The 23,809-nt window shown below is 40.2% G+C and overlaps 1 protein-coding gene across 1 annotated transcript in view; it reads left to right on the plus strand.

Annotated features, from left to right (window-relative positions):
• Positions 1 to 23,809, plus strand: part of MRPS9 (mitochondrial ribosomal protein S9) — a 151,419-nt gene that overhangs the window by 21,111 nt on the left and 106,499 nt on the right. The window contains exon 3 of the mRNA XM_044285557.1: positions 7,587 to 7,688. Coding sequence (XP_044141492.1) covers positions 7,587 to 7,688 — 102 coding nt within the window. The remainder of the gene's footprint in view (positions 1 to 7,586; positions 7,689 to 23,809) is intronic.

The following is a 23,809-nucleotide window of genomic DNA, read 5'->3' on the forward strand; positions in this document are numbered from 1 at the left end:
AATACAGTAAAACACTCCCATAAAAAATCCTCCCCTCTGCCTCTGATACAATTACCTTACACAATGGGTTGATGTAATTATCACAGACAGGAGAATACACAGTTTACACAATGTCTTCTGTCCTGGAGACAACCAAGGAGTAATTCAATTATCTCTCAGGACAAAAGGGAAATCGCCAATACACACGTGGAGACAATAGGACAAAAATCACTATTCAAATATACAATGCCCCAACCATTACATTAAACATAGACATTTAACATATCCCCAGATGGCTTGGATCTGAGCGCTCAATATATCCAAACAGCGCTCAGATGCCACAAACACAGTCAAATCACCATGGGGTTTAAGTTTAGCATGGGCTGATGAGAGGGCCCAAAATCCTGGGGCAAGAGGCTGGCAACCAGGCTTCTCCAGCACCCAGTGGCGAGGTTGGTTTCGCCACATTTCTCCCCTTTTCCAAACAGACTAACAGGGTATCTGACCTTCTGCCGGTCAGTGCCCTTGTTAGTCCAGCAACCCACCCACAAAATAGAAACAGTAGTACAGCCCACCCACAATAAATGGCTACTACACCTGAGCAAGGGAGAAACCTGTCCATGTCCATGTGCCTCACTATGGCTGTGTGGGGGACTGGTAGACTGCCTTGGAGGGTTGCTGAGTGGGCAGAGACCAGCGGTACTTTGCCCTGGTGCCAGTGCTACCACAGAAGAAGCCTGGTTGTAGCCTGGTTGTTGGAGGGGGAGACCGACTGTCTCCCCTTTGGCTAAACAGCCCTGTTGCTGGGGGACACGACCGACTGTCCCTACCCCCTGTGCTGTGAGTGCAGAGACCACGGTACCATCTGCACGGTTGTGGGGCTAACTGTCTCCCCCTGGTACATTAAGCTGCCGCTGGAGAATGGAGACTGGGCTCCCAATTCCCAACAAATCCTTCTGTTGCTGTGGGATGGAGACTGGGCTTCCAATTCCCAATAAATCACATTGCCGCTGGGGGACAGGACCGACTGTCTCTGCCCCCTGTAACTCAGCCTGCCACTGGGGAATGGAGACTGGGCTCCCAATTCATTGCAGGACCGGTGGAGAGACCTCGGTCCCACCGGCAACCGGCCACCTGGGGTTCTTCCCAGTAAATCTCCACAATATCTGCCCAGCTGAATGGGTCTGGATCCGAGTCTGTCATCTTGATGTCCTGCTGAGCCTTCCCAATGGAGTGGAAGAGATCTCGGTAGTCCTGCTCCAGTTTCCAGGCCATGGACCCAAAATGTCAACATTTTGGTCCCCGAGCCACTTAGTTATCACTTTTTCCTTATGGCATGGTGCTCCATCGTGCTGGAAAATGCATTTTTCTTCACCAAACTGTTGTTGGGTTGTTGGAAGAAGTTGCTGTTGGAGGGTGTTTTGGTACCATTCTTTATTCATGGCTGTGTTTTTGGGCAAAATTGTGAGTGAGCCCACTCCCTTGGATGAGAAGCAACCCCACACATGAATGGTCTCAGGAGGCTTTACTGTTGGCATGACACAGGATTGATGGCAGCGCTTACCTTTTCTTCTCCTGACAAGCCTTTTTCCGGAGGGTCTTATGTGTATAGTATAGTGATATCACATATGTGTACCTTGCCCCACTTACGTAATTGCTGTAACACTCGAATATGTAGGGAGGTTCTTGCATTTGGGTCACATAATGCTAACTTTGAGCGACTGGAAGTCAGTCATTTCAGCTCCTTGTCATCTCAAGAGAGCTGGGCTGACATTGTGGCAGTCTGATCTCTATAACAGCAGAGCGCTGTGAAGCACAAGCCACTGTAACGGCATACAAGGAAATGCTCCAAACTCCGAACGGAATCTTACGAATAGCTACTAGCAGACGAATAGGAAACGCACCAGTCACCTTACACTCCTAGCAATCAGTCAGCATACAGTGAATCCCCCAAAAACTAGACAAGGCTCTGTGTTGAGGGTCAAGCAGTGGTCAGCCAGAGCTGTGTGTTTATTGTTCTTATATAACATTGTTACACATTAGTACCACCCACAGGGTTTTGTAAGACAACCAATAAACACATACAATACAGTAAAACACTCCCATAAAAAATCCTCCCCTCTGCCTCTGATACAATTACCTTACACAATGGGTTGATGTAATTATCACAGACAGGAGAATACACAGTTTACACAATGTCTTCTGTCCTGGAGACAACCGAGGAGTAATTCAATTATCTCTCAGGACAAAGGGAAATCGCCAATACAAACGTGGAGACAATAGGACAGAAATCACTATTCAAATATACAATGTCCCAACCATTACATTAAACATAGACATACCAGATGGCTTGGATCTGAGCGCTCAATATATCCAAACTGCGCTCAGATGCCACAAACACGGTCAAATCGCCATGGGGTTTAAGTTTAGCATGGGCTGATGAGAGGGCCCATAATCACGGGGCACCCAGTGGTGAGGTTGGTTTCACTACAGCCACCAGTACAGGAACAACTGCAGATTTATGCTTTGCCTGCAGGAGGTATAGTAAGGTAGGATGTAGCTCTACAGACTAGAAGCCGAAAGGGGTTAAAGAGACAAACCAACCATAAACTGACTTATCAGCGTTTGCCTGATTAAGGCCTAGTTCACACTTCAGCGATTTTCATCAGTGATTTTTAAACCAAAACCAGGAATGGAGCCTTCATTCATAAGGTAGAATCGAAAAGATCTACACTCACTCACGTGTTTTGGACTCACGCCTTGTTTTGCCGGAAAATCACTGAATGAAATCACTGACCAAACACTAAAGTTTGAACTAGGCCTAACACTAATCTTGCACTCCCCAAAACCTTCAGGTCTTGTGATGTAGAGATCTTAAGGCTGATATACATGGATGAGCATTCATAAGAACACTTGTTCCTTGCACCACGTACGTCCACATAAAAGACTTGGTCAGACATCATGCAAGCATTGAATGTTTGGTGGCTGGTTAAGTCTTTATGTGGACATAACAATGCTCGTTCATCAGCGGCACATCATGTATACAGGAGATGAGCTGCTGACATCCTCATAACTCCATAACTGCATTGGATATGAGCATTTGTAGTAAGGTGCCATCAGCAAGTATTAAGGCTCTTTAAACAATCAACAATCAACTTCTTTTACCGTTGATCACTCTTATAGATGTGTGGTGGGATCGCCAGCAAGCCATACATTGGAAATTGCACATATGTGGAAGGATTGGGATAGGGGGGATGAGGAGTAGGTATAAAAAATGGATCTATGGCAAAGGAGACCACAGAGGGTAATTAATGGAATGAGTGGGTTTATATTCTGAAATTGATGCCATAGGCACAAAGATAGTTTGTCTCTGATCCTACCACCACTTAAAGGGAATCTGCCACAAAGAAAAATCCCTTATACTACTATAATGGCTAAATAGGAAAAGAGAACTGATTCTGATTCTATACGTTTTTATCTCTGTTCCTTTGCATTGCTCGCATATGTCTTCACACAGTCCGTGTTTTGTATGCTAATGAAGCAGTCAAGAGTCCTGCTGTACGATTTCTCTCTAAGCTTCGGAGTCCTGGGAATTAGTATGTAGGACATGGACAGTTTGCACGCTTACTGCAGGGCAATGCAAGTGAGTACAAAGAAATACGTTTTCTCCTACCCAGTCCCTACAGTAGTTTGAGGGGTTTTCTGTGGTGATAAGAATGGTCATACAAAAAATATTCATCAGTTTTCAAACCAGCACCTGGATGTGAATACTTTTGAAATTGCATAGCCTCTGAGTTATTCAATAAAATGTATCTATATAGCGCCATCTGCTGTTTGTCCTTTTTCTTATTTCTCTGTCCACCTTGCTAAGATGGATGCACATGTTCAGTTCCATCCTTAAACTGTCTCCTGATTTGGGATTTCTGGCTTTCACTGTGTTGAAAACCTATAACTGGGGCTCCACAGTTATTTTGTATATTACTGTTTCCCAGGGAGCTTTGCACTTTGGATTGCTGTGTTGAGACTCTTAAAGTGGTTGTCCGAGTTATTTTTTTGTTCTTTGTATGTTTTAATTAAATGTAACACTAATTAAATGTAACAGCTTTACCATGCACTTACTGCATCTACAGTTGCTGCTTTCTCAGATTTCACTGAGGGCCACATGACCTGTGATGTCAGCCTCTCTCCGTGCTCTGGGATGTTTCGTGCACAAGCCTGAGAGAGCAGATATGAGTCTGTACACAAGACGTCACTGTGCTGGCCACGCCCCCTACTCTGCCATCTGCTGAGCTGCTGCTCTCTGTCCTGTGTCTCCCCTCCCATTGGATTCTTCAGGAAAAACTTTAACCCCTTCAGCAGCACAGACTCAGGGCTGAAGGCTTTACTGAGTAGCTGCAGGCAGTCAGGAGACAAATGCTGGGCACAGAAGCTGAAAGACTAGAGGAGTTCTGCAGAGCATTGCACAAGAACAGGCAGAGAGAAGATCCTGTGTGTATCAGCAGTGTCATTGTACAGCTGGGACTTGTAGTCCTACACATACAACTTTCTGCTGAGTCTCCCAGCAGGCATACAAGTCACTCAGGGCAGACTTATTCACTCTCTTTGCAGAGCAGGGGGAGGGGCAGAGATTATTGTTACTGCAGGTAAACAAAGAAGAGAACCAGGGAAATGAGGAAATATAATTTTTTATTGCCTAAAACTTGCTTAGCTTAGTTATATATTGCTGCCCATCAAATTTACAGTGCTATATTTTTTTTTTCATAACTCGGACAGCCCCTTTTTTGTAGCTGTTCTCCCCAAGATCAGCTATTGTTTTGTTCGAGCTGGGATAGGGAGAGAGCTGCAGCAGAAAGCATGCATCCTGTGAGCTGTAGCAGAGAGAACATGCCCCCTGAACTGCTAGCTTGATATACATTTAGCAAAGCATTGAATGGGGAGATCTCTGGTTCCATGTGAGGTACAGGGCTGGTTCTAGCTTTGTTAGAAAGAGATTGTCATGTACTATGTAAAATATAATTTACTATATGTACATAATTTACTATATGACAACCTATTTCTAACAAAGTTAGAACCGGCCTTGTACCTCACATGGATCCAGATATCTCCCTATTAATTACTCCAATTGTTCCGCTAGATTTGTTTCAAGCGGTCATCTTAGGAGATGTGCCCTTTCTCTGTGGTGTGTCCTTTCTGCTGCAGCTAGTGGCAGCTGAAGGGTGGAACTGAGCATGTACTTTCTGCTCAGTGAGATGTACAGAAAATAAAAAAAAAGAGCAAACAGCAGGTGGCGCTACACAGTTAGATTTCATTAAATAACTCAGTAGTTATAATACATTTTTAAAGACATGTAATTACAAAAGTATTCAGACCCAGGTGCTGGTTTGTACAATATTTTTGTGGGACAATCCCTTTAATCATGGGATAACCCCTTTAAGGACCCAACCTTTTGCCTTCTTATTTCTCCATGGAGAATGTGAAATTTAACAATGATCTAGACGAGTAACATACATACCAAGTAACCATAAATACATCCCGCAGTTGAGTAATCAGAGAGGACACATTATAATCAGAACGTCTCGGTAGTGCACACTTTGTGAATGTAACTTCAAGTGAGCATACTGTATCTCAAGATATTACAATCTGTTTTAACCCTTATTTTGTACACTTAAGGGGAAAATGTATGTCACTAAGGAGAGCCTCTATTCATTTTCTGGTAGGTCTGTAATATGTGTACCACGGCCATTGATTTACTAAGGGAGAAATTAAAGGGATATTCCAGTTACATTAAATATTCCCCTATCCACAGGATCCCCTATACACCATTTCATTGGTGGAGTAAATTTTATTTTTATGCACATGGACAACCCAAGATGGATTACATTTATTAAGAGGGCAGCATGTTTTAATACATTTGGTGCATGTAACTCCAGGGTACTTCAAATTAAAACTAGCATATAAAAAGACAGTCTTAATAAATCCGTCCCCAATGCCATATTTCCAACTTTCTTTATATCTGATAACGGTAAGTCCACACATGTACATATAACAATCATAAGTTCAATGTTTATAGAGATCATTTGGCTTTAGAAATCCATTTTAAATAACCTATTAAGGAATTCTGATCACCGGTTAGAAAATTGTCCTCCGTGTTTTTTAATGGAAATAGTTCTAGGAATCAATAAATGAGTTCCAGTGCACCACGTACAGTATGGCTAAATCTTAAACTGTCTTGATCAAAAACTTGGAACGTATTCCTTATAATAAACTTTATAAACGCATAACCTGTACACCAAATATTTCAAAAAGAAAATTTGGAAACTAAAACTATGCCTCAACAATCTGGGAGATCCACAAATCATTGCATGTGAGTGCCTTTTGCTGGCACTGAATGGACTGTGCAGAAATCTTTGATTCCATTTGGCTGGAGGGTGTAGTGATGCAGTACACTGTAAATGCTTCAAAGAACCAGAGGTTTCTAAATACAAAGCTGTCATTTATTAGTAAAGTCAACCCTCATTTGCTTCATCCTCTGGTAGAACTGCCTTTTTTTTCTCTTTAACCATATTTTCATGTCCACTCATTTTGCATACATTACCCATTGTCTGGAAACTTAACAAAAGCCATGATGTGAAAACAAAAATCTAAATGAGTTCTTAAGTATTTCAGTGTTTGTCGGAGTGTCTTCTACAACACTGCAGCTAGCAAAAAGAAGAAGAAAAAATTCTGGATGGCTCAGCATTACATGATATATCTTCATTGTTTACAAAAATGACAGCTCTTAATGGACCATATTAGTTTTAACACAAACTATTAAATCTCCTTCATTAAATTGTTCTGTCTTCCATTACGGGGCCTTGTTAGCTGTGGGAAGAAGGTGCAAATTCGTCAGGAAACATAAGCACACATTGAGACTATTACAGATAATGCTTATTAAACAAGCCTCTGAGGAAGTTTTTCTTGGGTTGATCTCAAACATTTTCAGGGAGTCATGTTCCACGTCTGAGGTCCCATGTTCCTTCGTCTTAAACTATCAGCAGCTGTAGCACATGACCTACTTCTGTAAAGTCTAATAATGATTTCCTTCCTTCAGTGGTTTTAAGATCCCCTTCTCTGCCCTGTGAAAAAAGGGGACAAATATGTTTAATTCAAGCACAATGTTCAAGAGGGACTTGTTGGTTTCAGGGTAGAAACTTAATACAGCTTTACTTCAGAGTGTTGGCCTCAAATTGGAACCATCTGCATTAAAGGACCTTGTAAGATCATTGGGGAAGGCATGGATATTGTAGCCTAAGGCATCAACATATCCACCTGCAGAAAGGCAGACTTGTTGGTAGCAAGGAAACTTGAGGTTCTCTTATTGCCTTATAGATGCCTAGGCTAAGAAGTCATACATATCACTTAACTAGGAAAGACATACTTGAGGACATGTTAATTTGAGATGTCAAGCATCAATGCACTTTTAAGACTGCATAAAGAGAAGATTACACCAATTTCTGGAATGTACATTACATCATATATATGTGATGGACGCTATGACTAAAAAAGTAGAAGTAACTGCATTCAGAGGCGAAATCCTATAATGATTTTGCCATAACTTTTTTCTATAGACAGGAAATTTGGTCAGCCAAACATGGAAAGCACCCTGCAAAAGAGCTTACCATCTAAAGAGAGGTGAAGAAAGTGATACAGGAAATAAGGATAGCTATGCTGTACGTGTATTAGACAAAACTATTGTCACGGAAGGGGAGAGCATGCACAGCCCTTAGCTCAACTCACACCTCTGTCCCTGCCTACTTGCAGGGTCCACCCTAGGCGACAGTGTACAACTGGACGATGTTCCATAAACTGAGTATGTGCTTGGCCTTAAAGGGAACCTGTCACCTGGATTTTGTGTATAGAGCTGAGGACATGGGTTGCTAGATGGCCGCTAGCACATCCGCAATATCCAGTCCCCATAGCTCTGTGTGCTTTTATTGTGTATAAAAACCGATTTGATACATATGCAAATTAACATAAAAGAGTCATATCTTACTTGTGTGAGCACAGAAGAGTCATATTTTCAAGCTCTGACTTAATTTGCATATGTATCAAATCGGTTTTTATACACAATAAAAGCACACAGAGCTATGGGGACTGGATATTGCGGATGTGCTAGTGGCCATCTAGCAACCCATGTCCTCAGCTCTATACCCAAAATCCTGGTGACAGGTTCCCTTTAAAGGGAACAATGAAACTGTAGAAAATAATAAACAAAGTGACAGGCAGGCATGGAAGGATAAATACACAAACAATGGAAATATAAGCAGCGGTCAAAATACAGGACGAAAGATACATATAAAAGAGTAAGCAAGGTCAAAACAAGCCGAGGTCAGTACCAGGAGGTCACGTCAGTACAAAGGAATAACCAAATCACAACAAACACAAGCCAAGGTCCGAATGCCAGGAGGTCACGTCAATTCAGAGGAAACAGCAGAAACCGGGTCAAGGAAACAGAGCTGATGTCAAGGTACAATGCAAACCAATACAGAGAACTTGGTAAATGAAAAGATCTTATTCACAAGCAACTTGTGGCCAGCAGGCTGCCTGTTTAAATAGTCCTGGCTGGTGAGTCACATGACGTGGCCGGCTACACGTGACACTCAGCAGCCCAACTCAGCCGAGCACTGATCATCATTATCGGCACTCGGCTCTCCTGCAGCTCGCCTGCTGTCATGGAGACAAGGATGCAGGCTATGTCCCAGTCCCTCTCCTTGCGCAGGGTGCCAGCGGTGCTGCGAAGGAAGCGCGCGTCACCGGCCCCTCATTACAGCTATCATCTGTGAAAGCACTGATATAAAGTGCTCCAGTGTGCAAAGGAGTAGGAATAGGTATGCTTGCAAATAAACAGCTGCACATCAGATACTGCTTAGAGGAGAAGGGGGCAAGGAGAACACTCTCCTAAATACAGAAGACTTACTATGGCAGCTAAGTATGGTGACTGTTTATCTCATCAAAGACAATACCATTCACAAAGCAGCCACCATCAGTTAGCTGATCACCAGCTCATCTTGTCAGGGGACAGAAATGTACTATTGCATGTCAACCATTCAGTTGAATGACTGTCCATACGATATATCGGTGGCTGGAGTCTATCAGAACCAAAGCCGCTCTTACAGAGCAGCTCTCTCTTCTGGCTAATATTATATATTGACCATATACTCTAGTCTTCATAAGACCACCCCTTTAAACCTCAACAACTTATTTAAAGAGGACGTGTAACCACTCCTGGCATGTCTATTTTAGTAACTACTTGCACTCCCTATGTAATAAAAACTCTGGAGCATCTATTCTTATGACCCTAAGTTGTGCCAGTCCACTAGTATTTCTTTTAGAAGTTATGAATGAATTGCTAGCAGTTTGCAATGAAAATCCAGCTGGGTGTTACCAGTTGGGGGGTGTCCTGGCACAGTCTGACACAGGCAGCACGGATAGTTACAGACTGTGCAGGGACACAACCCCAACTGCTAAAACCCATTCGGACCTTGACTGTAAATTTCTAGTAATTCATTCAGAACTTCTGACAGGAATAACATAGGAATTATCATAACTTATAGTTGAGAGCAAATGCTGGCAATGAGTTCATATCAGTTGACTTATAGACATGTATTAATTATTATGGTTTTCCAATTTGTACATTAGATGAGTGGTCACCCACGTGATGCAACTGACACAGTGGATGCCACTCTTACAGAGTGTTTTTCCGTTCTGACTCCTAGACAGGAGTCCCAAGTCCCCATTTATAATGTTCACAGAGATAACCCCTTCCCTTCAACTGTAATCACACCTGAACTTCTTGGTGCAATAAGGCTTTAAAGGGAACCTGTCACCAGTTTTATGGTGTCCTAACTAAGGGCAACATAAATAAGTGACTGATTCTCTTAGCGAAATGCTGGCTCACTTTCTTTAATTGACCCAGTCAATCTTGTATTGAAAAGCTCCAGCTCATAATGGTGAGTCCTGAATATTTATGAGCTCCTGACTCTCCTCGCCTAACTGCTGCTGATTGACAGTTATTTTCCATATGAATCAGCAGCAGGTGGGCAGGGGAGTGGCTAGAGCTCTGAATAAATAAAAAAAACTCTGGACTCAGTGATGTCACGCTGGACTCAAATCAGCTCATTAGCATGCGGCATATGGCATCTTTGTGTGTATATCATGAGGTAACCATCTGTCACACCAGTAAGTGAATACATCTAAGGTACTTTTTAGTAGTTAATGACTGTAAATAATTAGTTAGATTATAATCAAATATCCACATGACAGGTTCCCTTTAAGTAGCATTATGCTTTAAAGGGGTTATACCATGACTAATGTAAAAAAAAAATGTAAATCAGACATCATATAGTACAAGATAATGTCTTTCTAACAAAGCTAGAACCAGTCCTGTACCTCACATGGATCCAGAGATCTCCACATTCACTGCACCATTTTTTCTGCTAGATTTATATCAATCTGAAAGGGGAGTGTCGATTCTGCTGCAGCTAACGGGGGCGTGTCTCAACTCTCCCTATCACAGCTTAGGAGGCAGTTAAAGGATGAAACTGAGCATCTGCGGCCAGTGAGCAGGTCAAAGAAATAAGAAAACAAGCAAACAGCAGGTGGCGCTATACAGATGCATCATATTGAATAAATCAGTGGCTATACTTACTTTTTAATTACATGCAATTACAAAAGTATTTAGTTCTAGTTGTTGGTTTGAAAACTGTAGAATATTTTTTGTGGGACAACCCTTGTTTTAACTAGAAATCGATACTGATAGCTAGATAGCCAAAGGATGCAAACAAATGATATTGGGGTAATGCGGAGGAAACTAGACTGTCCACTGACTTTGCTTCTAACTTCTTAAATAGGAAAAATGCTTTCTTAAAAAAAAAAGTCCAGGACACAGCTGTAGGAAAGATAAATGTGAGCTACTGTACTTTTGGCATAACCAAAATCATTGATCCCACAGTACAATAAAATATACTTGTAGACTAGCTAATTATTTGTTCCACCACCTAAGTATGAGAGGTGAATCCTTCATAGCAGAATCATAAATTCTTAGACATTTGCAGTCTTCTAATACAAGTATGTTATACATTATTTAATAGTCCATATTATTCCTCTAGAAAATTGAATTGTTACTGAATTTAAAATCAATATAAAATGTGTGCGTAGACAGCAAGATCTAGCATTACAGGGCATAGTCGTTTTTCAAATGCCATTGTAAAGCATTACATTTTTAATATTGTGCATATAAGAAAGAAATGCAAAATCAATCAGAAAAACATAAGACATGCTTTGAAAATATGTTAGGCTCACTTTGTGTCAAAAACTACAAAAGAAAACAACAAAGACATGTTTCCCCTAAAAATACAACCTTTTCTGTACACGGGACTGATACATTTTTTGTAATACCAATGACCAGGGTTGTCCATGTTGTCCAAATTAAAAGCTATTAGAATAATTTAAAAAATAACTTAAACTCACAGTCCTGAACCTCCTTTGTTCCAGTGCTGACACGCTAATCCTCCTCAGCCATACCATGTTGTTGGCTGCAGCAATCAATGGCCTCAGCCAAGGGTGTAACCAGGGTCCTTTGAGTCCCAGGGCAAATTTTTGGCTCCCCCCCCCCCCCCCCGACATAGTGTTTCAGGCTGCAATAGCCACCTCTTATAGAGTAAACATACCTTCCTTTTGTTCCACAGAGTCATAGTGCTCCCCAAACAGTAATAGATCCTAGATTGACCATACAATAATGGCGTAATCTGAGCGACCCCTAAATGACAATGTTCTGACAATACAATGTCCCCTTGGTGCCCCCACATTGTAATAATGTTCTCAATTTGCATCCCCATGTTGTAATAATAATGCCCCCCCCCCTTTTGTGCCCCGATAAAATAACCAATGTTCCCTTTTTTGTGTTCCTCAATATAATACTCCCACATTGTACTAATGCCCACTCTTATGTCCCCACATTGTAATAATGCCCCATTTTGTGCCCTCACAGTATTATGATGCCCCCTACTGTGACCCCACATTATTATATCTTTCTTCTTTGCCTCTACATTGTTATAATGCACCCCTATTGTGTCCCCCCCATTGTTCTAATATCCCTATTTTTGTAAATGAAAACAAAAAAAGACAAACTTAATGCTCTCCATGTTCCCATGATGAGCAGACTGATCTTCTTGCTACCTGCAGTCTGTTGGTGACCTCACACAGGCGAGGCGATGACCTAGCTGCATTGCCCTCCTGCACTGGGACACATATGTAATAAAAGAGCTCCCAGCCTCTAGTAGGTCACAGGCCTAAACCAGACTGTGACTTACTAGTTTATGTGGTGGCGGGAAATGGATTTCTGCTCTGCCATAGTTCTCAACTGGTTCCATGTCCTGAAGATGCAGATTCAGTTGAAAATGGTACTGGATCATTATGCCATTTGCTTCGGTAATTCACGGCCAATAAGGCCAGTGGTCACATGCAGTACATGGGTACGTCACCATTGTAGTCAGGAAAACAAAGCTTGATGAGGAGGATTGAGGAGTGGCACTGGAATGGAGGGGGTTTGGTGAGTCAGGATGCCCCATACAAATTAAGATTAGCATACATGCTAAAATAGTAGATCTGGCCAACATAGATCTATAGTGTATGGCCAGCTCAAAGCATAAAGTAATCAAAATGCCCATAGATAGTCCCGCCCATACTAACAGCGTTACCAAAAGTCTCACCCCTCTATAATATATTTATAATGTGCCTCATTTGCACGTCAGTGTTTTGGTCAGTGATTTCCATCAGTCATTGTGAGCCAAAATCAGGAGTGGATCCTCCACAGACATAAGGCATATAAGGGAAAGATCTGAACTGCTCTGTGTTTAGAGCTGTTCTGCCTCCAGCAGAGGGAGATTCATTTTAGTTCATGTCTATTTCATTTCTAATTCACTCTGCTGCAATTTCTGTATTCCTGTAGTTGTTAGGTAACAGCACCATCTAGCGGTGGTAAAAATGTATTGCACCTGGTTTTATTGTTAATAAATATTATTGCTTTGTGGGAGGTGCTAGGAATTGTGGGTAGTGCAAGGCATTCTGGGAAGAAGAAGCCCAGTCTTCAGTCTACATACAGACCACAGGACATCAGCAGAGCTGTTCCATGCAGTTCTCCTTCTTAAACTCCACAATCTTTGTGCAAGTATATCTTTAGCTAGGTATAAGTGTCACATATGCTTTCTCTGTCAATGTACTACTGTACATGCTATTCTATATGTTTTACTTACACAAGCCATTGATATTATTGTAGTTTTTCCAATTCACAATCCTGTTGACCAATAAACAAGTTTAGGCTCCATTCAGACATCCTTAGTGCATTGCAGATCCGCAATACACCCGGCCGTCACCCCCATAGAAATACCTATTTTCTTGCGGAGCTACGGACCGGAAGATCGGAGGCGCACTCCGGAAATGCGTATGTGCATCTTTTCCGGCCCCATAGAGAATGAATGGGTCCACACCTGTTCCGGATAATTGTGGAACAGATGCCGACCCATTCTACGGACGTCTGAATAAAGCCTACCAGTGTTTCCTAACCAGCAGGCCTCCAGCTGTTGCAAAACTACAACTCCCAGCATGCCTGGACAGCCTTTGGCTGTGCGGGAATGCTGGGAGTTGTAGTTTTGCAACAGCTGGAGGCACACTGGTTGGAAAACACTGCCTTAGACTACAGAAAAAAGTCCTCTTATTTGGAAGACAGGAATGGTTTATACTGAATGTCAGACTGCACACTGTGTGAACGTGTATGAAGACAGAACAAGAGCCGCACCTGGTTTTGGCTCACAATCACTGATGGAAGTCACTGACCAAAACACTGACGTGTGAATGAGGCATTATAGGCATATTGCACTCCTCTCTATTATAGTTATAATGTATCCCACTATGTTATAGTTATACTTCAACCCTCTATATTGTAGTTATACTGTTTTCCTTTTTATTATAGTTATACTGCCCCTCTCTTTATTACAGTTATACTGTGCAACTCTTGTAGTTATAATGTGCCTCTCTATAATATAGTTATACTGTACACTCTATATTATAGTTATAATGTGCCCTTCTATAATATAGTTACAGTATAATGCACCCCTCTATATTATAGTTATACTGCACCCCTCTATAGTATAGTTATACTCCATCCCTCTCTATTGTAGTTATACTGTGCCCCTTTTTACTATAGTTATAATGTGTCTTTCTATATTGTAATTATACTGCCCCTCTCTATATTATAGTTATAATGCGCCCCTTTATATTATAGTTATACTGAGAACTCTATATTATAGTTATAGCGTGACCCTCTATATTATGTTTATACTGTGCATTCTATATTATTGTTATCATGTGCTACTCTATATTATAGTTACAAATTTCCCCACTATATCATAGTTATAATGTGCCCCTCTATATTCTAGTTATAATGTGACCATCTATATTAAAATTCTAATGTGCCCTTCTTTATTATAGTTACAATGCAACCCTCTATATTATAGTTATATTACGCCCAGGCTCGGACTGGCCCACAGGGGTACAGGGGAATCCCCCGGTGGGCCCCTGGGCAAGGTGGGCCCCTAGTCTCCCACCCCCTGCACAAGTTGAACATAGACATTAGACTTACTGCACTACATACATATATTCAATGTACAGCACCTCAACCAGCCTATGTTCATATAAAAAAACTTGTTAAATTATTTATTATATTTGAATAGATCCGTATGGTGGGCCCCCAAAATACATTTTACTGGTGGGCCCTAGGTACCCCAGTCCGACACTGATTACGCCCCTCTATATTATACTTATACGGAGCCCCTGTAATTTATCACTGTGTAGTTATAATGCTCCCCTCTATTTTATAGTTAGTTATAATGCATCTACATCAGTTCTACTGCATCCCTGTACAGTTATAATGTGCCCTTCTATATAATAGTGATAATTATGGTTGAGTAAATCAAAGTATCTGAAGCGGAATTCAATCCGAATTTCAGGGAAAATTAAATTTTCCGCAAAGCCACATTTCCTCATACTTCGTAGTAAAGAATCAATTTTCCCTAAAATGGCTTAAAAAAAACATACTCACCTCATCCATTTGAGGCCATCTTGATTGAAGATCTCGCGCAAAATCTTGTGCATGGTGACATATGACACACCGCACAAAATGTCGCATTTGATCTTTAATCAACATGGCCGCCACGGCCTCTTCGCACTCAAGCGGATAAGGTAAGCTTTTTTTTTAAACTCCTGAAAGGCCTCCATTTTTATATCAGATGCCAAGATCCGCAATGAATGTGGCATCTGAGAGGTTCAATGACGGGGGTTGGCGCAATTGCAGTTCCCCGTCATTGCCCCCGCTACTTACAAAGAAATGCACTTCATGACGAAGTATTTTATAACAACAAATTTCTTTGTGAAATTCAGAAAAGCAGCAAAATCGAAGTTTTCATAACTTTGCTCATCTCTAGTTATAATGCTTCCCTCTATATTGTAGCTATACTGTGCAGTCTATATTATAGTTACACTGCATCTCTCTATGTTACTGTATAGTTATAACTAGGGATGAGCGAGTCGACTTCGGATGAAACATTCAAAGTCGATTTGCATAATACTTCGTTTGAATACTGTACGGAGCGAGCGCTCTGTACAGTTTTAGAATGTGTTGACTCTGATGAGCCGAAGTTATCACTTCACGAAGTCTCGCGAGACTTCGCATAATAACTTCATAAATCAATTTCTACTTTTAAAAAAACATTTCCCGAATTCGAGTTCGGTTACAAGGGATTCGCTCATCCCTAATTATAATGTGCCCCTCTATATTACTGTATAGGTATAATGTGCCCTCGATATTACTGTATAGTTATAATGTTCCCCATCCCCTCTATATTACTGTATAGTTATAATGTGCCCTCGATATTACTATATAGTTATAATGTGCCCTATATATTACTGTATAGGTATAATGTGCCTCTCTATGTTACTGTATAGGTATAATTGTTCCCTCTATATTACTGTATAGTTATAATGTGCCCCTCTATATTACTGTATAGGTACAATGTGCCCTTGATATTACTGTAGTTATAATGTGCCCCTCTATATTATTGTATAGTTATAATGTGCCCCTCGATATTACTGTATAGTTATAATGTTCCCCATCCCCTCTATATTACTGTATAGTTATAATGTGCCCTATATATTACTGTATAGGTATAATGTGCCTCTCTATATTACTGTATAGGTATATTGTGCTCCTCTATATTACTGTATAATTATAATGTGCTCCTCTATATTACTGTATAATTATAATGTGCCCTCTATATTACTGTATAGGTATAATATGTCCCTCTATATTATTGTATGGTTATAATGTGTCCCTCTATATTACTGTATAGTTAAAATGTGCCCTCTGTATTACTGTATATGTATAATGCTCCTCTCTATATTACTGTAGCGTTATAATGTGCCTCTCTATGTTACTGTATAGGTATAATTTATCCCTCTATATTACTGTATAGTTATAATGTGCCCTCTATATTACTGTATAGGTATAATGTGCCCTCTATATTACTGTATAATTATAATGTACCCTTCTATATTACTGTATAGTTATAATGTGCTCCTCTATAATACTGTATAGTTATAATGTGCCCTCTATATTAATGAATAATTATAATGTGCTCCTCTATATTACTGTATAGTTATAATGTGCTCCTCTATAATACTGTATAGTTATAATGTGCCCTCTATATTAATGAATAATTATAATGTGCTCCTCTATATTACTGTATAGGTATAATATGCCTTCTATATTACTGTATAGGTATATGTCCCTCTATATTACTGTATAGGTATAATGTGCCCCTCTATATTACTGTATAGTTATAATGTGCCCCTCTATATTACTTTATAGTTATGTGCCCCTCTATATTACTGTATAGTTATAATGTGCCTTCGATATTACTGTATAGTTATAATGTTCCCCATCCCCTCTATATTACTGTATAGTTATAATGTGCCCTCTATATTAATGTATAGGTATAATGTGCCCTCTATATTACTGTATAGGTATAATGTGCCCTCTATATTACTGTATAGTTATAATGTGCCCTCTATATTAATGTATAGGTATAATGTGCCCTCTATATTACTGTATAGTTATAATGTGCCCTCTATATTAATGTATAGGTATAATGTGTCCCTCTATATTAATGTATGGTTATAATGTGTCCCTCTATATTACTGTATAGTTAAAATGTGCCCTCTGTATTACTGTATAGGTATGTGCCTCTCTATATTACTGTATAGTTATAATGTGCCCGCTATATTACTGTATAGGTATAATGTGTCCCTCTATATTACTGTATAGTTATAATGTGCCCTCTATATTAATGTATAGGTATAATGTGCCCTCTATATTACTGTATAGTTATAATGTGCCCTCTATATTACTGTATAGGTATAATGTGTCCCTCTATATTAATGTATGGTTATAATGTGTCCCTCTATATTACTGTATAGTTAAAATGTGCCCTCTGTATTACTGTATAGGTATGTGCCTCTCTATATTACTGTATAGTTATAATGTGCCCGCTATATTACTGTATAGGTATAATGTGTCCCTCTATATTACTGTATAGTTATAATGTGTCCGCTATATTACTGTATAGGTATAATGTGTCCCTCTATATTACTGTATAGTTAAAATGTGCCCTCTGTATTACTGTATAGGTATGTGCCTCTCTATATTACTGTATAGTTATAATGTGCCCGCTATATTACTGTATAGGTATAATGTGTCCCTCTATATTACTGTATAGTTATAATGTGCCCGCTATATTACTGTATAGGTATAATGTGTCCCTCTATATTACTGTATAGTTATAATGTGTCCGCTATATTACTGTATAGGTATAATGTGTCCCTCTATATTAATGTATAGTTATAATGTGTCCCTCTCCTGGTTTTATGCTCCCTGTAGTGACCACACCACCGTCAGTAAATTTTTTCCAAAAGTGCACAAAAAAACACCTAAGTCCCTGCTCATGCCGCCATCTGTGAAGCACACCACAGGTGGACATGATGACGTCATCTGTGTGACCTGCACTATGCTACTGCCACACTGTACCCCACTGTAATACTGTACTATTCAACTGTATCCCCATTGTGAGAACGGCGATTCAATTGTATCTGCAGTGGCCATTAAGTTCAGAGCCCTGGGCAAAACATTTTGGCCTAGCGAAGCCCCTGTTTCCAATAATTGTCTGATGAGTGAGCCCGTGTAAAGGGGCCTTAAGAGCAATCCCACTTGATAATGAGTACACTATAAGGTGTTCTATAAGGTTGAACACTGGAAAAATGAAACTAAGGCACATTCACATGACAGTGGGGGGAAAAAACATCTGTTAAATATGGCAAAACATACCGTGTATATCGTGAATGTAGCCTAACATACAAGGATTACACCAAATATGAAAAAAAAACCTACTATTCTACATGACTGCTGCTGCATGGAAACTATATTGCACTGCTGGATCAAACCTATCCTCCTCACTCTACATATCCTACTTGACAAACTCTCATACTTATTTTGCATGCAGTGGATCAAAGCCTCTATGAAGGGAAAAGAGTAAAACAATTCTTTCATCTGTGGCAACTTCTACCTACACACATTAAATCAAAATTGAAACCATGCTTTGGCCTTACCACATGGTACTTAGACCAGCGCCTCACAAACTTAGATCCCCTAAGATGATGCCATCTCCATGCTTCTCTCTATTTCCAAGTGTCTACGCTTCTCTGCCATCAGATGCACGAGCCTCCATCCCCTTTCTGTGCCTTGAAGTTATTATGTTGCAGAATGGTCAGTTCAGATTATCACTAAATGCTACAATGTCTTCTGTCTACCATGCGTAAATATCAACAGCTCCTTCCTCTTTCCCCCACTGTGAATGTTTAGTTGCTCAAATTGTTAAAAAATGAATACAACCATTCTGTAGAAAATATAAGCTTACAAGTTATAATTAGTATATAACACCTACAGTGAAGAGTAAGACATACACATGCCTTCAAGCACGTGGTGAACACTTCTTCTAGTTGATAAGCCACCTTAGGATGAATTTTCATTACAAATAAACCCTTAAAGCATAACTAACCTTTTCTACAAGTTTATTTTAAAGTATTCTAAATGCCCTATAATTAATTTTATTAATATACTTTATTTTTACAGTTTTAATGACAAAAAATGGCACCTGGAGTTCAGGGGTCTACAGTGCATTCAAATCTATACACCTTCATGGAAATGCTCAATGCTACCTGTATCTGTCACAGCTTTTAACAGAAGATAAAGCTGGTGGCAGTTGAAGGATGCAACTGAGCATATGCGACCACCTCAGTGAGGTGGACAGAGAAGAAAGGATTAAAACAAACAGCAGACGGTGCAATACAGATGGATTTCATTGAATAATTCAGTGGGTATAATACATATTTAATTACATGCAATTACAAATGTATTCAGGTGCTGTTTTAAAAAAAAAAATTATAATATTTTTTTTCTGAAAACTCCTTTACACTCTAGGCCAATTGGGGCACCAAAAATGATACCGGGTGCATGAACAAGCTTATTGGAGTAATGATTGGAGTGAAATAGGGGAACACTGTCAGTTCTATACAGAAACTCCCCTGGATTGGAAGTGATAATTGTTTACATTGATGCGCAGTGAGAAAAAAAAAAAAGTTAAAAAAAACACTACAATAAATTCCAAAAAAGGCTGTATCCACTTCAAATATTTTTAAAATCCAGTTGAAAACGCCTTTAAAGTGTATCTTCATCTTCAGGCACACTTTAAAGATGATGCCCTGTAAAGTCACATTTATAAAGTCATATTTAGATGCAATAATGTTATCCTCTAGTAACATCTAGTGATTAAAAGGAGCGACTGTGGCCGTGGCAAAGTCTCAATGCAGGTTATAGATTATCTGTAGACAGGGGCGGACTGGTAAAGTAAAGTGGCCCTGGAAAAACATTAAAAGTGGCCCCATTATGTAGTCGGACAGGGTCAGCGATACCATATTGCAGTACATTATACCACCTGAGCAGAACCAAATACCACAGTGCATCTCTCACAAAATACATCCCTAAATACTGCCACTGGTTGGCCAAAAGGAAGGCTCAGGCAGCCCCATGGGCATTGGCCCACCGGGAAGTATCCCTGTAGAGTTTATGGCCAATACGCCCCTGCCTATAGATTATGTTAGACAACCAGGTACTTCCAATTTATTTCAACATACACATCTGACAATTGATATATTGTTTTAAAAAATAATGCATTATTCATTACTACCAAATCAGATTATACTAGTGTATGTGGGATGGAAATGCTGACGCTATTTAAAAGGGTTTTCTGACATTTTAACACTGATGACCTATCCTCAGGATAGGTCATCAGTATCTGATTGGTGGGGTCCGACACCTGGGACCCCTGCCAATCAGCTGTTTTAGGAATGCAGAGACGCTCCCAGCTTCTCACAGCTTACTGAGCTGTACATTGTATAGCAGCTGTGCTTGGTATTGTACTAAGCCCCATTCACTTGAATGGGGCTGAGCTGCTCCTAGGCCATGTGAACGATGAATGTGACATCACTGGCCTTGGAAAAGCAGCGAGCACTGTTGCCTTATGGAAAAGCTGATCGGCTGGGGTCCCGGGTGTTGAACCCCCACCTATCAGATACTGATGACCTATCCTAAGGATAGGTCACCAGTATTAAAATGCACGGAAAACCCTTTAAGAACTATTTCCTCACCTGTGGGAAAAAAACATATAGATATACATTATTTTATAAAGTATAGAAAATATAATTCAAAGACAACTTAATTTCAGAAGAGACTGATCCAGGTGGTAGGACAATTGGTAGGCGGTTCCCGGTTTGATCCAAGTCTAATTCAGTCATCTCAAGTCATTTAGGATCTCAGGCCCACACAGGGGTGATATGTCAGTTCCTTTGCTTTGCCACTGACAATTCTATTGACTTCAGCTTTTTGAAGAAGTCTTTGTTTTTTATAGGAAAGGTACTCAGTACGGGAAGCTAATAAACTAAAGTCAATAGAGCATTTGTCGTTGGAGCAAGGGATATACAGTAGTTCTGTCTTTAACTTTTTATCTTTGGTAATCAAATTTTTCAAATCTGCACGTCTATTCACAACTGTATTTGAGGGAGGAGAAATATACATCTTTTTAATAAATAAAAAGCAAATACATCCTCATATACATCTTTAGAAACATTCATTTCTTCAAATTGACAAAATAATAGGGGAAATTGCAGACATATTTAGTTTCTTTATTGTGTAAAATGATATATAATTATTTGCTTTCTATGAGGTATTGATGTTGCCAAGAATTAGAACATTGGGGCAAGAAAGAAGGACCATTTTACTCTTGGTTATCTGCCAAGTATGATTATAGTGCACATAGAAGCAAAGAGGATTTGATAGCTCTGAGCGCCATCTTTACAAACTGAAATAAAGCTAGGCCTTTTTTAATTTAATTGCTCCGTTACTGCTATTTATGATATCTAGTAATGTTTTTGAAGGTTCTAGGCCAGGGGTGGGCATCCTACGGCACTCCAGCTGTTGTGAAACTACAACTCCCAGCATGCATACTTGCATAATTTATGCCCCGTGGATCCTCTTAATATTTAATAACATTAGCCTGGTCTGAAAGTGTAAAAGATCTTACTGTAAACATGCACCTTAAAGGGGTTTTCCAGGATTACTATGGTTTTTAACAGAAATGCTTGCGCAGTTGCGTACCTCATGTACATCTTATGCATTTTTTTCAGCTAGGACTCACCTGACCTATTTTCCCAATGTAAACCAATTACTCTGGTTTGCTTAAATCCTGTATGTGGCACTTCCTGCTGCAGCAACCAACCAAACCCATGAAGCATTTCTCCTTTCCCTGCCACAGCTTTGGCACTACCCCTAACAACACCCAGCTAGTTATAGCTCTTCCCACTCAGTTAGATACATAGACACTCCCCTATTACTGCCCCAACAACACCCAGCTAGTTTATAGCACCTCCTACCAGCTAGTTACATAGAAACTCCCCTATCACTGCCACTAACAAAACCCAGCTAGTTTATAGCTCCTCCCACTCAGCTAGTTACATAGACACTCCCTTATCACTGCCCCTAACACCCAGATAGATTATAGCTCCTCCCACTCAGCAAGTTACATAGACACTCCCCTATCACTGCCCCTAACACCCAGTTAGTTAATAGCTCCTCCCACTCATCAAGTTACATAGATACTCCCCTATCACTGCCCCTAACAACACCCAGCTAGTTTATAGCTCCTCCCATCAGCTATTTACATAGACACTCCCCTATCACTGCCCCTAACATCCAGCTAGTTTATAGCTCCTCCGACCAAGCTAATTACATCGACACGCCCCTATCACTGCCCCTAACAACACCCAGCTAGTTTATAGCTCCTCCCAGCCAGCTAGTTACATAGATACTCCCCTATCGCTGTCCCTAGCAATACCCAGCTAGTTTATAGCCCCTCCCACCCAGCTACTTACATAGACACTCCCCTATAACTGCCCCTAACACCCAGCTAGATTATAGCTCCTCCCACTCAGCAAGTTACATAGACACTTCCCTATTACTGCCCCAACAACATCCAGCTAGTTTATAGCTCCTCCCACCCAACTAGTTATATAGACACTCCCCTATCCCTGCCCCTAACAACACCCAGCTAGTTTATAGTTCCTACCACCAGCTAGTTACATAGACACTCCCCTATTACTGCCCCAACAACATCCAGCTAGTTTATAGCTCCTCCCACCCAGCCAGTTATATAGACACTCCCCTATCACTGCCTTTAACAACACCCAGCTAGTTTATAGCTCCTCCCATCCAGAAAGTTATATAGAAACTCCCCTATCCCTGCCACTAACAACACCCAGATAGATTATAGCTCCTCCCACTCAGCAAGTTACATACAATCCCCTATCACTGCCCCTAACACCGAGCTAGTTTATAGCTCCTCCCACCAGCATTTTCAAAAATGTTTTCATTGTGTAAAACTGAAACAAATTAAAATAGACATATTTGGTATAGCGGTACCCATAATGACTGGCTGTATAAAAATATCACATGATCTATCCTGAATGCTGTAAAAAATAAAATAAAAACGGTGCCAGAAGAGCCATTTTTTAGTTACCTTGCCTCACAAAATGCACGAATGATCAAAAAATCATATGTACCTTAAATTAGAACCAATGAAGCCATTTCCTTGTCCTGCAAAAAACAAGCCCTCACACAAGACAATCACCACAAAAATAAAATATGTAAGACTTTCAGAAAATGGTGATGTAAAACATGCTATTCGTTTAGATGCTTTGGATAAAAGTGGTAAAACTTTAAAAAAATAAAACAATATAAATTTGGTATCTCTGTAATAAAATAAACATAACATTTCTTAATAGAACCATGATAATGGCAACTTATCCTGCAAAAAAAATAACTACTCACACAGCTCCGTTGAGAGGAAAATAAACGTGTGGTTCTCAGAAAATGCCTGTACTGGTACCCCAGAGGCTGTTCAAAAGTAACATGTCACCTGTAAACCAACCCATCAAAATCTCATCTGCAAAAGCTGTCAAATGGCGGTCTTTCCTTTTTGAACCCTGCAGCGTAATCGAGGGTTTTTAAATTCTATGAAACGCCAATTGGGCCAAAGTGTTCAGTACACCCCTTTTACAATTACATAAGGGGAGT

The sequence above is a fragment of the Bufo gargarizans genome, chromosome 3 (genome assembly GCF_014858855.1).
Source record: "Bufo gargarizans isolate SCDJY-AF-19 chromosome 3, ASM1485885v1, whole genome shotgun sequence".
NCBI lineage: Eukaryota > Metazoa > Chordata > Amphibia > Anura > Bufonidae > Bufo > Bufo gargarizans.